Source organism: Myotis daubentonii, chromosome 1 (assembly GCF_963259705.1).
Source record: "Myotis daubentonii chromosome 1, mMyoDau2.1, whole genome shotgun sequence".
NCBI classification, from domain to species: Eukaryota; Metazoa; Chordata; class Mammalia; order Chiroptera; family Vespertilionidae; genus Myotis; species Myotis daubentonii.
The window spans coordinates 76557389-76574180 of NC_081840.1; the positions used below are offsets into that span (position 1 = coordinate 76557389).

Below are 16792 nucleotides of genomic sequence, written 5' to 3' on the forward strand. Positions count from 1 at the left end.
TAATAAGGTGCTAAGTATGGCAGGAGTTGGAGGAGTTCTGAAGATTTTGTCTATCTCCCCAAATTTTCTTGGGATTTAGCTACATGCATGAAACAAGGCATTGGTATTTTCTATGTCAAATCCTCTTCAGTAAACCAAGATTGCATTGCCTATACTGCTGACTTTTAGGCCCGTTGCCCTAATATTTCTACTGAGTGATACCATTTCACTTTGATGCTATAGGCAGTGAACTGAGAACCTATTTATTTAAGACAGAGTTAAGAAAGAATACATCTAAGCTATAATTCTGTTTATGTGTATCTTTTTTTCTCTTAGGGATGTCTTCTTGGCCTGGTTAGCCTCTAGAAATTCGAACACAGTGGTGTTTGTAAAATAGTCCTTCCTGTTCTCCAAGCCAGTGAAGATTTATCTGCCAGGAACATGTCCAAGACCCTGCTTTGAAAACTCAAGCCGGGCTTCTCATAGTACCTGAACTGAGCCCATGATGGTCCCTTCATGCTTCTCCCCTTTCCTCTCTTCAGCAAGGGGCCAGGCTATGGAGCAGGGTCATTGAGTTTGCTGTATTCTGGGGTTGCTCTTTACTTTCAAGTACAAGCAGAGATGCCAGTGATAATAGCAGAGGAAAGGGTGAAGGGGATATGGACAAGCAGAACATAGGGGTGGTGGGAAGGGGGGTGGTTTGAAGAAACTTGTTAGTATAATTGTCATAGGACTTGCCTAAAAGAGTAAAATTATGAGTACATATCAGCTTTGAGCCTACCACTGTGTGCACCGTTTTAAAAGTAATTAAAGGATACCTTTTAAACAGAGAGCTAGTAATATCACATCTATACATTGCTTTGAGAACAAAGGTTTTTCAATACAGTAGGCACACTGGGCTATAGGGAAAATAACATCATTTAGGATTTTCTTATTTATTCTTCTTTACAAATATTATTTTTGTAGTCATTGTCTTTCCTTACCTCAGCTATCACAGTATCTGAGTGTGAAAGGCAGAATTCTACGTTTAACAAGCTGTTTCACCGAAGTCTACAGTTGTATTCAGTTGTGTTTGATAAGCTATCTTTTAAAAAATATGCCAGAAGTGGTTTCACTTACATAATTTATATAAGCCTATTCTCTGCACACCCTAAGCATTTAAATTTAATCTAAAATGCACTTATTTCACTTTTCTTGAAAATTTAAGCGAAAGAATAGACTACCAAGCCACATAGTTGTAACAGAATCAGCAACTACTTAGAGCATATAGCCCCAGTGATAACCTTAAGGGAAACTCAAATCTTACCTTGAGAAATGCTGTCCCAGAGCCCCTTCTTTATTATCCTGTTCATGTAGTACTAATTACTAATCACTTCCATCCTATACTGTATAATCAACATTTTAATGCTTTCCATGCATTCATTTAGTTTGAACCCTTACCACAACCCAATGAAGTAGGTAATATTTCCAGTTTACATGATCAGGAATCATACTGAGGGATGAGTTACATGAGTTCACACACTGTTAAGTGGCAAAGCCAAAATTTGACCTCAAAATCCCTACTGAGATACAAACTTTTATTTAAATAATAAAAAGAGTTATGGTACAAATATTACTCTTTAGATGCAGCCTGCAGAGCCATATCTATGGATGCTTAGTTCTGTGAGGAAGTGCTTCTATAGATTTTTAGGTTTAGAGATGATACCATCTGGATACCGTTGCTTGAACCGGGCAACCACATCTGGATCTAGTAGGTGGATCCCATCCAGCTGGTTTCCAAGGGTGATCCTGAAGCAAGGGGAAAGATGGGGCAAACCAAAATTCCTGGAATTAAAAGGCTTAATATTGTTAAAATACTAATACCTTTTATTAAGACTGCCTATCATCTCATCAAATACTCTTTTTAAAAGACCTTAATAGAATAGTATGTGGTAGCATGACTGGTTAGGAATGGGCAGAATCTGGTGGTAAAATAAGCAGGATCTGTGTTACTTAAGGGTTAATAATTGATGGCTAACCAGGCCTACTTTTCAAAGCTGTTGCTGCCAGTGAGTATTCCTTGGATAAGTAAAATGCTAGCAGCATGTCACTTACTTTTTTAAAATTTATTTTTTTAATTGAATTTACTTAAAACCTGTATGGTTTTATGAACCAATGTCACCCAAATAAATTCAATTTAAAAATATTAATTAGCGTGTCTTTTAAAGCTCTACTAACAGAATGAAAGATATTAAAATTCTTGACAGATTAGATTCTTAGTAACCACCAGGGGAAAGATTCAAAACATCCATAGAGCCCTGACCGGTTTGGCTCAGTGGATAGAGCATCGGCCTCCGTACTGAAGGGTCCCAGGCTCGATTTCAGTCAAGGGCATGTACCTTGGTTGAGGGCACATCACCAGTGAGGGGTGTGCAGGAGGCAGCTGATCAATGTTTCTCTCTCATCGATGTTTCTAACTATCCCTCTCCCTTCCTCTCTGTAAAAAATCAATAAAATATATATTTTTTAAAAAACCATAGACTAACTGAGGAATATCATTAGGTTGTAAAAGTGGAATCTAGAGAACAGTGGTTTGAATCCTAAAACCTGTGGGATTTCCAATGAATGTCGCAGAACCCTGTAAAACAGTCTAAAATAAAAATAAGCTTAGTTGGCTTATGAATCCTCTGAAGCCCGTTTACAGAATACTGGAATATGATGTGAAACGCTGCTAACTAGTGTCCCTGACTATAAATACTTTTGCCCATGGGGCTAACATGTTCTTTGGTCACCTTACCAGTTGGGTTGCACATTGTGAGGTCGTCCAAATAGTTCAATCTTGCGAGTGCCAGGGGATAGTCTTTCAATCATGCCATATATTTCATCTGGTTTATGACTGGTAGAACGAACCTAGAAAATAAAGGGTCTAGCTACTTTTAAGTTACCCAAGATTGCAATTCTAGCCCTTTCCATTTATGTTTTAAGATCCAAATGAGAGAACTCGGGACAAGAATACCCTTGACCTCAATAACTAATGTCAATTAAGATGTGAAAACGTTGGATGCCTGGGAAGCACATACCTCAGCTACGATCACATCACAATCCAGACCCTGGTTGAAGCCTTGGGGATTTCCTTTGACACCAACCTGCTCACCACAGAGAACAGATTACCTTATGAAACCCTACATTTGAACTTTTTCTCAATAAGAAGTCACATAATTCCTCTATTTTGCTCCACCTAATGAATTAAACCCCACTGCTGCTCACCAAGCAGTGTTCCTTTCCATGGTTCAACCAGTGACCTGTACGGCCTGTCCGAATGATGCGTTGCAGCTGATTTGTCTTCACCCAGATAATTTCATCTACCCGTTCATAACTGAGGGGCATAAGAAAGAGCTTTAATCAGGCTTTCACAGTTTAGGAGTAGTACCATCTACTCTACAGAGGTAAGGAATCACAGGAATACTCGGGGAGAAATAAACAGATATCTCAACTATAGCAATTACTTATTTCCCACAAAGGAAAGCAACACTTACCCCCAGAGGTTCAGACATTCTCTGCCCAACTCCATGGCCCTAGAAAGAAAAAAGAGTTAAATAGCTACTTCCAAGCCTGTTTTTTCTTTCGCTTCAAGATATGTGTTGTTTTCAGTAGATATTCAGTGAACATTTACATGCAAGACACCATTAAGGCAACAGGATGATTTAAGAATGTAAAAACAAAACAGTATCCATTCTCAGTGGCCTTACCTTTCACAAGGAACAAATGTAAAGTTAAATAGGACTTAAGGTATAATTTGTTATAAATAAGCATTAGGTCTCAGTAGGAAAAAAAGGCTGACTCAATCTTAATAGCACAGCTAGGAAAACCCAGGATTTTATCCCCACCCAGTACTCACTCTGTACTATTCCTGCCCATAACTACACATCTTTGAACTGCATTACCTGCCTGTGACCCAGAGGAAGAGAAAGCCATCATCCTGCAGTACTGGTATGTTGAGCCTGCGCATCTCATCATCTGTCAGGGTCCCATAGGGCAGCTCCATGTGAATATCCCAGGGTGGGTCAGCCATCACAACTGCAAACTTGCCCAAGATACTGACGTCCAGGTAGCGGATATCACAACAGATCCACTGCATGAGGTGGTATTTGGTCATCTTCCCTTCCTCCACTCTGAGATTCATGGCCCCAGTCCCTCTTTTCCAACTATTTTCCTACTCCCTTTTAAGCATATCTATCCCACTCCATTCCCAATCAGCAAAACAAACTGCTAATTATGCCCTGCTTTCCTACATGTATGGCTGCCCTATTCAGATTAAGTCCATAAATTGAGGTAAGTTTTCTTAGCCAACAGGTACCTGAGGTGGGAAGAGTCGATCTACATTGGAATCACCTCCAACACTCTGTGTGAGAGCAAGCTCCTGGCTTGGTGTATGATCTTTGCTCCCAGGAGCCTCAGAATCCATGCAAGCATCAATTTCATAGTGAACATATTTGCAGGTATCCATGTGGAAACATGTATTAAGGAAAGAGCAGTCACCTAATGACTCATCAGTGTGTTTATTGATGATTCTCCTGGGGAAATAAAAAGATAAAATCAGAATCAAGATAGTGTTCCACAGTGAGAGCCAACAGTTCAAGTAACAAATTGTTTCACAATTTCCTATCTACCAATTTTCTCTATTGGTAGAGCTTCCTTCAAGAGTTTTCAGAGAAGGGGGAGGCCAGGGGACATGAAAATCCGTAATTCACACTAATGAAGAGTTTTAATTCCTCTCTGAGCAAAGACATAACTTGCTTATCTTATGACAGGAAAGAAGAAAGGGCTTGCTGGTTAGAGCAGTATAACACTGACCTAAGAGCCCAGAATCCTGTTTCTCCTAAGATAATCTTCCTTCCAAAGAACTTTAACTTGCACTGGGGCTCAGAGATAGAAGTGCCTTGCTATTGCAAGAAAGGAGCATTAAAAAAACACATACTTGGCCCTGGCCAGTTTGGCTCAGTGGATAGAATATCGGCCTGCAGACCAACAAGTCCTGGGTTCAATTCCAGTCAAGAGCACATACCTCGGTTGGGTTGCAGGCTCCTCCCCGGCCTGGACCCTGGACAGGGCACGTGCAGGAGGCAACCAATCGGTGTTTCTCTCACATCAATATTTCTCCCTGTCTTTCCCTCTCTTTTCCACTTTCTCTAAAGATCAGTGGAAAAATATCATTGGGTGAAGATTAAAAAAACAACAAAATAAACCCCACACACTTGCATTTATTTGGGAGTCCAGCCTGTATTACTCCCACAGAACACTACTTCTAAAAGTATACTTTCAGCCCAGCTGGTGTGGCTCAGAGGTTGAGCATGACCCAGAAACCAAGAGGTCACCAGTTCAATTCCCAGTCAGGGCACATGCCTGGGGTGCAGGCTTGATTCCCAGCAGGAAGTGCACAGGAGGCAGCCAATAGATGATGTTTCTCTCTCATCAATATTTCTATCTCTCTATCCCTCTCCCTCTCTAAAAATAAATAAAACATAATTTTTAAAAAGTATACTTTCAGAATCTGAAGGTCGTTGACAAACTATTGAAACCTTTTTCTTTTTCAAATATAATTTTATTGATTTCAGAGATAAAGAGGGAGAGAGAGATAGACATCAATGATGTCTCTCAACATCAATGAGAGAATCATTGATCAGCTGCCTCCTGCACGCCCCGTACTGGGGATTAAGCATGCAATCCTGGACATGTGCCCTGACGGTGATCTCCTGGTTCAAAGGTTGACGATATTCAACCGCTGAGCCATGCTGGCCAGGACATAGGAAAACCATTTAATAACAGGATTAAATACATAATCCCAATGATTGGAAGCAACGCGCTGAAAAGGAATGACTATTTCTAGGAGACCCATCCCACCTCTCTCCCTCTCAAGAGACCTGAAGTGCAGCTTGCGACAGGGCCGATCAGCATCACTGGCTTTCATGCACTCCTCCTTGGTTCCATAGTCACAGAACTCTTGCACTTGGGCCCGACCTCGTGACCGAAACTTTTCGACAATGGATTGTTCCTTGGCTGTTGTAGTATTTAATAGCTCTAGAATCTCCTGACTGACCTATGACAGAAGAAGCTTTGGACTTAACAGGGTTTGTAGGTAAAATTAGCCTTAAACCACCTGTGTAAATTCTACTTGATAATACCTGTAATGCCCACCAAAACCACTTACGTTAGGTACTGAACCAAGGCACAATGAACTCTACTATCAATTTAACTTGTCAAATTCACACACCTAGAAGTAGCAAATGGAGAGCACTCATGTGGTTCCATTACTTATACCAAGAATCACTATGCAGTAAAGTCTTCAACATTGTTGATAGGTTTTGTAACTTTAAGTGAAAAAATGTATAACTAATTTTACCATAGGCTAATTGATATAAACAAAGTTCTTGTATGTGCCCTGACTAGGGACTGAACCCACAACCTTGGTGTATTAGGACACTGCTCTAACCGAGCTACCCAGCCAGAACTGGATTCCCCTGACCTTGATCTTATGATTCTTCCAAACAGATCCAATAACAAAGATTCTCTAAATCCGAGTTTCTAACATTGACATTATTAACATTTAGGGCTGGATAATTCTTTGTTGTATGGGGGTTGTCCTACTATGACTGTAGGATGTTTAGCAGTATCCCTTGCCTCTACCCACTAGATGCCTGTAGCACTCCCCTGTATTGAGACAACCAAAAATGTCTCCAGACATTGCCAAATGTCCTCTGTAAGGAGGGAGGAAGGCAAAATCATCCCCTGTTGAGAACCACTGTTCTAAACCTTCAATTCTAAGAATTGCTCCTTGTGCCAGGGGTAAATTCCTCTCAACCAAAGTTATAATTCCAAGTATATGTATGAAAACATTTCCATCTGCCCCTACCTTCTTGCTCTGTTGTTCTTTAGTAGACTGTTGGTTCAGAAGGCTTTCTATCTCCAGATCAACATCTGAGGCAGCATGCTTCCTTGATTTCTTGGTTGGCTCCTTGGCTGTTTCTGATGCTGAAGAAGCCAGACCAGAGGCCAAAGAGCTAGCAAAGGCAGCTACTGTGGTCGAGTCCTGTTCTGCACGCCGCTTCTGACCTGTGATAGTCCCTGTTACCTCCCCAGAGCCCTTTTCTGCAACAGCGACCATCATGGCAGAGAGCTTGGAATGATCAGCATAGGTCACAAGAGTAGGATTTGCATCATCTTGTAGGAGACCTCGCTTTACCTCAATCAACTCCTGAGCTGCAAACTTCTGTAGGAGGCTTTCCACCCCTTCTTGAGTAGCAGGGGCATCTGGCTAGGGAAGGAAGAGAAAGCAGTAAGACACTGACCATGAACTGAAGAAAAGAAGTGGTAGATCCCTACCCTGTCTTATCAGGTCATTACCGTGGAGATGGCAAGACAGATGGACACAGCATCAGTAGGCAATGTTAGGGATAGATCAGAGAGATGGTGTAGCAACTTCTTCTCCAGTTCAGGGTCTGTAGCTAATTCAGGAACTGAAGCTGTGCTGGACTTGGAGCCACCAGAAGTGGGTACAGTAGGCACTGGGCTGTCACTGCGGAAGGTTGGAGACAGTGCTGCCTCTGGATTCCGTAGATCTAGGAATGAAGAGAATATATACTGAAAAACGGTGCGCTGGCTGGTTTGGTTCAGTAGATAGAGCATCAGCCTGTAGAATGAAGGGTCCCAGGTTCGAGTCTGGTCAAGGGCACATGCCCGGGTTTCCGGCTCCATCCCCAGTGTGGGGCATGCAGAAGGCAGCCGATCGACGATTCTCTCTCATTGATGTTTCTATCTCTCCCTCTCCCTTCCTCTATGAAATCAATATATATATATATATATGTATGTATATATTTTTAAAAAAGGGGCAACCACTGCCAGCCTATATATTCCTCGGGAGTCAAATTCTCCAGCATTCACAGTACACAGTTCTTTCATGCGGGAACTTCTCCGACCAAATTTAGCACTAGATAAGTTTTCCTCACACATATTTAAGCATTCATTCACTGCTTTGCCAGGATAATCCTCAATTTTCTGGGAAGAGCTTACTTTTTCTCTATTGAATGAGAGTTTTCATAATTCCTTGTCCTTCATGTACTTTATAGAAAATGAGCAGCATGGCAGATTTAAATGTCCATACCAACTCCATTCAAGCTATTCTAAGTGACAACTGATATAATCAACCTGAATCTAAAAGTCAGAAATATTTTCAATAACCTAAACTATGATAAAATCTCTCTGAGGAATGGAGTTTAAATGTTTATGAATTAAGGCCACTAGACATCAGAAGATATACAAAATGACAGTGTTAGAGGTTAGAATAATGGGACCTTTAACATCAAACATAAAAATCTTATAAAACTTTGCTGAAGCCTAGTCACAAAATATTTCCTGACTGTATTTTTTTTAAAATCTATTTTTGCCCTAGCCGGTTTGGCTTAGTGGATAGAGCATCTGCCTGCGGACCAATGGGTCCTGGGTTCGATTCCGGTCAAGGGCACGTACCTTGGTTGCAGGCTCCTCAGATCCTGGCCCTGGTAGGAGGCAACCAGTCGATGTGTTTCTCTCACATCAATGTTTCTCTCTGTTTTTCCCTTTCTCTTCCACTATCCCTAAAAATCAATGGAAAAATATCCTCAGATAAGGATTAACAAGAAACAAAAACCAAACAAATCTATTTTTATTGATTTTTAGAAAGAGAGGAAGGGAAAGGGAGAGAGAAATATCAATGTGAGAATGGCACATCAGCTGCCTCCTGCACACCCTGAACTGGTTGAACGGGCAAGCTTTTGGTGTGTGGGACCACTCCCAACCAACTGAGCCACACCAGCCAGGGCCAGATGAAATATTAAACTCCAGACCTATCCTGGAATTCTGTTAAATTAAATATTATAAGGTATAAATGAGGCATTAGTTTACATGTAAAAATATTTTGATTACTTGGAAATTTCCACTCTCATGGAACTAACTTTAGTAAAATTTGACTCAGAAATTCCAAGGACATCAGAGCTGAACTATACTAAACAATTTGCTGGAATAGTTAACATTTTATGAAAATAAGTTATACCCTATTTGGAAAACAGATTCCACAATTCCATATTAGCTGCAAATTTTAACTGACATAACTTTCTTCACCTTGATTACTTATAATTCCTTTATGTTCTGCTGAATCTTAACTAGAACTCAGATGAACTGATAAAAGTTCCTTGTGGCAAAAAGGTGTTATGCACATGGAAGAGTCATGGAAGCACTTTGAAGGTCAGGATGAGAAAGAGTTTGAGAGCAACTGACTTAAGCTAAAAATATATATTAAATATAAGTGACAGTTACTACTTAGCTTACTTGAAAAACTATAGGCAAAATTCCTGCATTGAACAGGACTGATTTGGTGACTACTGAAATCCCTTGCAATTCAGAAATTCTACAAATGTAATAAATTTGAGCTAAAATACCCCTATTACATTTTACACTAGGATCAAACTGATTTTTTTTATCAAGTATAAAATTCTTTTAAAGTAAACAAAAATTTCTTTTCTTTTCTTTTTTTTTTTTTTTTTTTTAGGGCATGATGGTCAATCTTTATTATATAAGATTTCTTTTTTCAATAATCTTAATACATTTATAATCTTCTAATTTTTTTAAGTTTTGAATGTGGTTGACTTTTTTATAAAGTTGCAGTAAAACACACATAAAATTGATCACCTTAGCCATTTCTAACTGTACAGTTCAGTAGTGTTAAGTACAGTCAAATTGAATTTTTTCACCTTGCACAAATGAAACTCTGTATCCATTTAGCAGCAACATCCCCTAGCCCCTAACAACTGCATTCTGATTTCTCTTTCTTTGAATTTGAATACTCTAGTCTAGATACTTCATAGAAGTGCAATCATACAGTATTTACCTTTTTGTGACTTGCTCCAAACAAAAATTTCTTAAGCAACCCAACTAAGAATAATCAATGATAAATTTCATTAAGGCAAAACAAAAAAAAAGTACAAGGTGCTTTAAAATGAGGATTTCAGGCATCGCATCCACAAATTGTTTTATATATAACTAGAGGCCCAATGCATTCAGGCACGAGGGGGGTGGGAGGGGGGTAGAGGGGGTCCCTCAGCCCGGCCTGCGCCCTCTCACAATCCAGGACCCCTTACTCCTAACCGCCTGCCTGCTCACTCCTAGCTGCTTGGCTCATCACCCTTTAGTGCTGGCCAGCCATGAGCCCTGCATTAAGCGTCTGCCCCCCGGTGGTCAGTGTGCGTCATAGCAACCGGTCGTTCTGTTCATTCTGCCATAATGGTCACTGGGTTTTTATATAGATAGATACTGACCTTTTTATTTATTTATTTTTATATAAGTGCAAATTAGAGACTTATGGGTTGGTCTTTGTTTTTTAAAAATATATTTTTTTTATTGATTTCAGAGAGGAAGGGAGATGGGGAGAGAGATAAAAACATCAATGATGAGAGAAAATCATTGATCGGCTGCCTCCTGCACGCCCCCAACTAGGGACCAAGCCCACAACCTGGGCCTGTGTCCCTGACTGGAATTGAACCTGGGACCCTTCAGTCCACAGGCCAACACGCTATCCACTGAGCCAAACCAGCCAGGGCCAAAACATTCTTTAAAAAAAAATAAATTAATAGAGAGGGAGGAGAGAGATACATCAATGTGAGAGAGATACATCAAACAGATGCCTCCTGTTGAACCTGAAACCTGTGCATGTACCCTGACCGGGAATCAAACCGGTGACTTTTTGGTGCATGGGATGATGTTCAACCAACTGAGCCACACTACCCAGAGCTCAAAAACACTTATTGCCCTGGCTGGGTAGCTCACTTGATTGAAGCGTTGTCCTGAAGTGCCGAAGTTCTCTTGGGTTCAATCCCTGGTCAGGGCACATACAGGAATCAACTAACAGGTGCATGAATAGAAGGAACAGCAAATTGATGTCTCTCTCTCTTCTCTCTCTCTAAAATCAATTTTTTAAAAAGTGACTTTCGCTCTGAAAAAAAATTCTTATTAATTTAATCTAATCAAAATTCTGTTTGGGAACATACTTACTCACTACCATATTATTTTTCATTACTGCCACAAAAAAATGGTTCTTAAAAAAAAAAAAATGGTTCTTCAGACACTTGGCTTAAATATATAATAATACCACATTATTTTTATGATAAAGTTCTCTATTAACTTTATTTTAAATGAAGTCAAGAGCTAGCAGTTCACATAAAAAAAGTAACCCATTTGACATTATTATACCTGCTATTATATTTAAAATAACAATATATAGCCCTGGCTGGTGTTTCTCAGTGGTTATTGTTGCCCAGAGGGGCTCAAGTTCAATTCCCTGTCAAGGGCAGGTACCTGGGTTGCAGGTTCAACCACCGGCCCTGGTCAGGGCACATGCAGGAAGCATCGGATCAGTGTGTCTTTCTCACTCTCTCATGTCCTTATGCCAATATTTCTCTCTTTCCTCTCTCCCCTCTTACCCCCTCCCTTCCAGTCGCTAAAAAAAATCAATGAGAAAAGTACCCTCACTCTCTGGTGAGGAATAACAAAAACAAAAAAACACCACAAACATTTTAAATAACAATATATAAATTTGGTTAGATGTTAATCCTCTCAATTTCTTTCCTACCAACTTTTCATGCAAATGTTATTTGCTATTTCTAAATTAGACTACATGGAATCTAGACAGGAAACTCTCAGTAAAAAAAAAATTGGAAATAAAGCAAATGAGCTGAGGGCAGCAATGTAAGACTTCAAATGACGTTGAGGGATAAGAAAGCCATCAGGGGAGATTAAAAATGGCAGCAGAGTAGGAAGATGTTGCACAGACATGCTCCCAGGAACAAACTGGAATTACAGCTGAAATACAGAAAGGCTTCCTGAATAATCAACAGAAAACTCACAGGAGAGAACCCTGATACCCAAGGACTGAAGGTGGAGACCCACCGCATAGAGACTGGTAGGAGGGGCCGAGGTTCGAAAGGGCTGGCCGGACACCCACAGAAGGCAACTGAAGTCCTGGAGAGATATATCAGCTTGCGGGGTGTGTGTGTGTGTGTGTGTGTGTGTGTGTGTGCCACTGAGAACTCTGGGACCTAAGCCCGAAGCTGGGCTCCCCAGCAGAGAGCACCAAACTGAGGAGGGTACCCACATAACATCTAGCTGTGAAAAGCAGTGGGGTGCTGTCTGCCAGGGGTGGCAGCTGAAAGTCCAGGCACCCTCTTAAAGGGCCAATGCACAAAAATTCCCTGTGGGGCCACCCACCTTGTGCTCTGGCAGAGGGAGGGTGAAGTGGACTGGAGCTGTGAGAGCAGAACCCAGGACTGGGGATTTGGGGGATAGAACTCAGAAGGCAGACACCCCAAGTTTCCTGGGCTGAGCCATTCCCTCACACAGCGGAGGACATCTTTCCCACACAGACATCTGCCTTGCCTGGGGGGAAGACAGTCCACACACCCTATTGGAAAACACCTTGTCCTGAGGCCACTTAAGAGATTAAAAGTAACAATTAGCCTCCAGGCAGAAAACAACTGCCCCACTCTGTGGAAAAACCCTCGCCACTCCTGAGGATAATTGGGGCAATTCAAATTGGAATCCTATTAGTCTGTAGACCAGTGGTTCTCAACCTTGGCTGTACATTAGTATCACCTGGGAATCTTTTTTAAAATCCTGATTTCTGGCCCTAGCTGGTTTGGCTCAGTGGATAGAGCATCGGCCTGTGGACTGAAGGGTCCCAGGTTCAATTCTGGTCAAGGGCATGTACCTTGGTTGCGGGCACATCCCCAGTGGCGGGTGTGCGGGAGGCAGCTGATCGATGTTTCTCTTTCATCGATGTTTCTAACTCTCTATCCCTTTCCCTTCCTCTCTGTAAAAAAAATCAATAAAATATATATTTTTTAAAAAATCCTGATTTCTGGGCCTCATCCTCCAGAAATTCTGTTTCTTTGTTATGGGGTGGGGCCACAGCATCAGTAACAAAGAAACAGAATTTCTGGAGGATGAGGCCCAGAAATCAGCATTTAAAAAAGATTCCCAGGTGATTCTAATGTGCAGCCAAGGTTGAGAACCACTGCTGTAGACAGAGACAGTATCTGGAGGCTTTGAGTCTTTGCCTGATCCAATTAGTCAGAAACAGCCTTTTAACACTGTCCTGCAGGATCGGGCACACACTGGCAGTCAGACATCCCCCAAAGGGTGCCGGATTGTGAGAGGGTGCAGGCCGGGCTGAGGGACACCCCACCCCCCAGTGCATGAATTTCATGCACCAGGACTCTAGTTGGTTAATAACATACAAGTTTCAGGTGTACTTTTTTATAATACAACATCTGTATACTCCATTGTGTGCTAAGGAAAATGTTTTTGTTTTTTTAAATATATTTGATCAATTTTTTTTTTTTACAGAGAGGAAGGGAGAGGGATAGAGAGTTAGAAACATCGATGAGAGAGAATTATCGATCAGCTGCCTCCTGCACACCCCCTACTGGGAATGTGCCTGCAACCAAGGTACATGCCCTTGACTGGAATCAAACCTGGGACCCTCCAGTCCGCAGGCCAAAGCTCTATCCACTGAGCCAAACCAGCTAGGGTGAAAGCGTTTTCTTTTATAATTAAACCTACCATGGAGAATGAAATCACATAAGCATTTTTACTTTCTCCAGTTAGTAACCAAATTTAGATCTTCTTTGAGCAATGTATAATTTTTATTAAAGGGAGCAATAAGTCTGTAAAATGAACCACTTTTTTTTGTTAATCCTCACCCAAGGATATTTTCCCATTGATTTTTAGAGAGAGTGGAAGGGAGGAGAAGAGACAGAGAGAAACAGCGATGTGAGAGACACATCAATTGGTTGCCTCCTGCATGTGCCCTGATAAGGGCCAGGTATGAATCTGCAACTGAGGTTGCCTTGACCAGGAATCAAACTAGAGATCCTTCAGCCAACACTCTAACCACTGAGCAACTGGCCAGGAAAAGCCCTGCTATTTTTAATGCAGGCTTTTGCAGAAAGCAAAGTTTTTCAGGAACGCATATATATACATATAACATATGTATATAGTAGAAATGCCTCAAATCATATCCTTCCAGAATGCTGTTTTTGAAAAAGTTGATGAAATACTTTAATTCCAGTTATAGGAGTCTATCATAAATTAAGAAGCAATTGGGGACCCAAGCTAGGTAGTTCAGTTGGTTAGAGCATTATCTAATAAACTAAGGTTGTAGTTTCAATCCCTGGTCAGGGCACATACAAGAATCAACCAATGAATGCATAAATAAGTGGAACAAATCAATGTTTCTCTCTCTCTCTCCCTTCCTCTCTCTCTCTCTCTAAAATCAGTAATTAAAAAATAAAAGACGCAATGGGTCATTTGTCTATGATAGTGATGTAATTGTTATATTTTCTATCTAAAATTGATATGCATGTCTCCTGACCAGTATGGCTCAGTAGTTAGAGCATCAGCCTGCGGACTGAAGAGTCCCAGGTTCAATTCTGGTCAAGGGCACATGCCTGGGTTGCAGGCTCGATCCCCAGTGTGGGGTAATGCAGGAGGCAGCCAATCAATGATTCTCTCTCATCATTGATGTTTCTATCTCTCTCCCTCTCCAAAAATCAATAAAATAAAAAAAACAAAAAATAAAGTGATATGCAAATATAAAAGGCTCAGAAACAGAGGAAACCAAAGAATAAGAAAAAAACAAACCAGAAAACTGATCTACAAGAGGTCAAAAACTTAACTTTATGTACCAAGAAAAGAAAGTCTTCCTCTTGGGTAATTCAGTAACTACTCCAGTACTTGACTACTAATTAATCCCTGACGATATGACTTGCACTTCTTCCTCCACTCACCCTACCCTCTTAACTTCTTTTTTAATTATCTAAGTACAATATAGCCCTCAAAACTAAATTCCAGCCCTAGCCAGTTTGGCTCAGTGGATAAAGCATCAGCCTGTGGACCAAAGGGTCCCAGGTTTGATTCTGGTCAAGGGCAGGTACCTTGGTTGCAGGCTTCTCCCGCCAGGGCCCTTTCTCTCACATAGATGTTTCTCTCTGTCTTTCCCTCTCTCTTCCATTCTCCCTAAAAATCAATGGAAAAATATTCTCGGGTGAGGATTAACAAAAACAAACAAACAAGTAAATAAATGTGATTAAATGTTAAAAAAATAATTCCAAGTGCCAACCTCTCCATAATGCCTTCACTGACTAAACCAACTCTTGTTAGTTCTCCTCTCACTGCACTCTTGTGGACATTTTGCATGTATCATACCCTTTATCCCCAACTAAATTTCACATTCCTTGAGAGCATGGTCAATGTCACACTTATTTTGTCTACCTGCACTCATGCACTGACTCAATAGATATTTATTTATTACGGTGTGAGAGTCCTGCCAGGGCATCCAGTTCCAAGGGCCAGAATGTGTGCATGGTCCTGAATATGTTAAGACAAGATTTAGTGATGGATTTGAATACACTGAGAAACACTGGCATAACCTACCACAATAGTGGTACAGAGATTCGCTCTTCTTGCAGAGCTTTTATCATTGACCTGCCTTAGGTAATTCAGAGACTGTACTGGGAATGGGTGGTGAGGTTCCTTCGTTTTACCACTGTGACACTGAAGCAGGGCTGGGGGAGATTAAAAAACAAACAAAACATGAATGCTTTCAGATTCCTGCTCCGTATGTAAGTGACTGAAACAATGCCAGTTCCTCAGCTGATTGCGCTACACCAACTCTGTGAGGGCACTGAAATGGGCACCATGGATAACAAGGCCCAGTGCTTGCTCTCACTGCGCCCAAAGTCGCCAAGAAAAGGCCACTACAAACCAGTCACCAGAAGCTCGGGGAGAACAAAACGCCGTGGGAGCAACAGGAAGAGAGGACCCTCTGTGCCAAGGAACGGGGGCGGGAGGCCTAGCACACGGGGCCTCTTGGAGACTTAAGGGGAATCAGGCAGGTGCGGCAGGGGGCCCGGGCGTCAGGGCCGGGAAAGCGAACGGAGCGACCCGACGCCCGGGTGGGGACCTCGACTCCTTGCAGGAAGGCGAATGTCTGTGCTGCTGAGGCGAGAGAGGGAGCACCAATGCAGGAGGCGTTAAAGAAACAGCCACTTGGAGAAGGGCTTCCACTCGGGAGCTGTCTTTCTCTCCAGGTCCCCTCCCTCCCATCCCGGCTAAGCACCGGCCGGAGACACGCGCCTCACCCAAGTGCCCCGAGTCCTGCTTCCGCCTCCGCTGCAGCCTCTCCCGCAGCGAGTCCAGCTGCTTTTTGTGGGCCTGGATAGAGCTCCACGTGTCCGACATCCTTGTCTCCCAGCCTGGACAAGTCTCGAATCAGGCGCGGGAGACTAGCACCTCCCAGTTGAAGCTCCGGGAAAATCTAATTCTCACACGGACACCCCAAGGCTAAACGGAAAGAGGTCCCGGCGTTGCGCTAAATGAAAAGCCATTTCCGGTTTCGCGCAGCTTTGACGCTGAAACAGGAGCCATCTTAAGTGTTGGCAGGAGAGCGGATGTTTTCTTATTGGCGCTCTCCGGTGCTTCCGGGTGCAGTGAGGCTGTGGTCGCCATCTTGGTGCCTGGCAGAGCGACCATGTTGCTTATAGGCGCGCATGCGGCCATGTTGAATATAAGATGTGTGTGTGTGTGTGTGTGTGTGTGTGTGTGTGTGTGTGTGTGTGTGTCTGGTTAGACTCAGTGCCAAGGATTTATGGCACTATAGTCACATGGGCATCTTCCCCATAGCATGTACCAAACTTCCAGATTCCCAGAAGGAAAGCAAGTGTTAAACATGAGCCCCATTGGTTGTGCAAAG

General features: G+C 42.1%; 2 protein-coding genes across 3 annotated transcripts in view; one reads left to right on the top strand and one right to left on the bottom strand.

The window, feature by feature from the left end:
• The window catches only part of TOX4 (TOX high mobility group box family member 4), a 16323-nt gene extending 13831 nt beyond the window's left edge, over positions 1 to 2492 (top strand). For both annotated transcript variants that reach the window (XM_059707001.1, XM_059707010.1), the window contains one exon: positions 316 to 2492. In XM_059707001.1, coding sequence (XP_059562984.1) covers positions 316 to 376 — 61 coding nt within the window. In that variant the 3' untranslated portion in view covers positions 377 to 2492. The remainder of the gene's footprint in view (positions 1 to 315) is intronic.
• Positions 1543 to 16452, bottom strand: METTL3 (methyltransferase 3, N6-adenosine-methyltransferase complex catalytic subunit). Its single transcript, XM_059707023.1, has 11 exons — positions 16182 to 16452; positions 7360 to 7574; positions 6869 to 7270; positions 5880 to 6055; positions 4316 to 4532; positions 3903 to 4090; positions 3495 to 3533; positions 3226 to 3334; positions 3039 to 3104; positions 2756 to 2868; positions 1543 to 1767 (listed from the first exon to the last, which is right to left on the bottom strand). Exons 1-11 carry the CDS (start codon positions 16279 to 16281, stop codon positions 1656 to 1658), a joined length of 1737 nt encoding a protein of 578 aa, XP_059563006.1. The 5' UTR covers positions 16282 to 16452; the 3' UTR covers positions 1543 to 1655.
• Between the last annotated feature and the right edge of the window lie 340 nt (positions 16453 to 16792).

What these genes read in the sequence shown, in the direction of transcription:
- METTL3 (XM_059707023.1), bottom strand. Translation starts at nt 16,281, where the DNA reads ATGTCGGACACGTGGAGCTCTATCCAGGCCCACAAAAAGCAGCTGGAC. An exon ending in TGTCGCAAGCTGCACTTCAG is followed by an intron (nt 4,533 to 5,879) that starts GTCTCTTGAGAG and finishes TTATTTCCCCAG; the next exon opens with GAGAATCATCAATAAACACA. An exon ending in GAATGTCTGAACCTCTGGGG is followed by an intron (nt 3,335 to 3,494) that starts GTAAGTGTTGCT and finishes TATGCCCCTCAG; the next exon opens with TTATGAACGGGTAGATGAAA.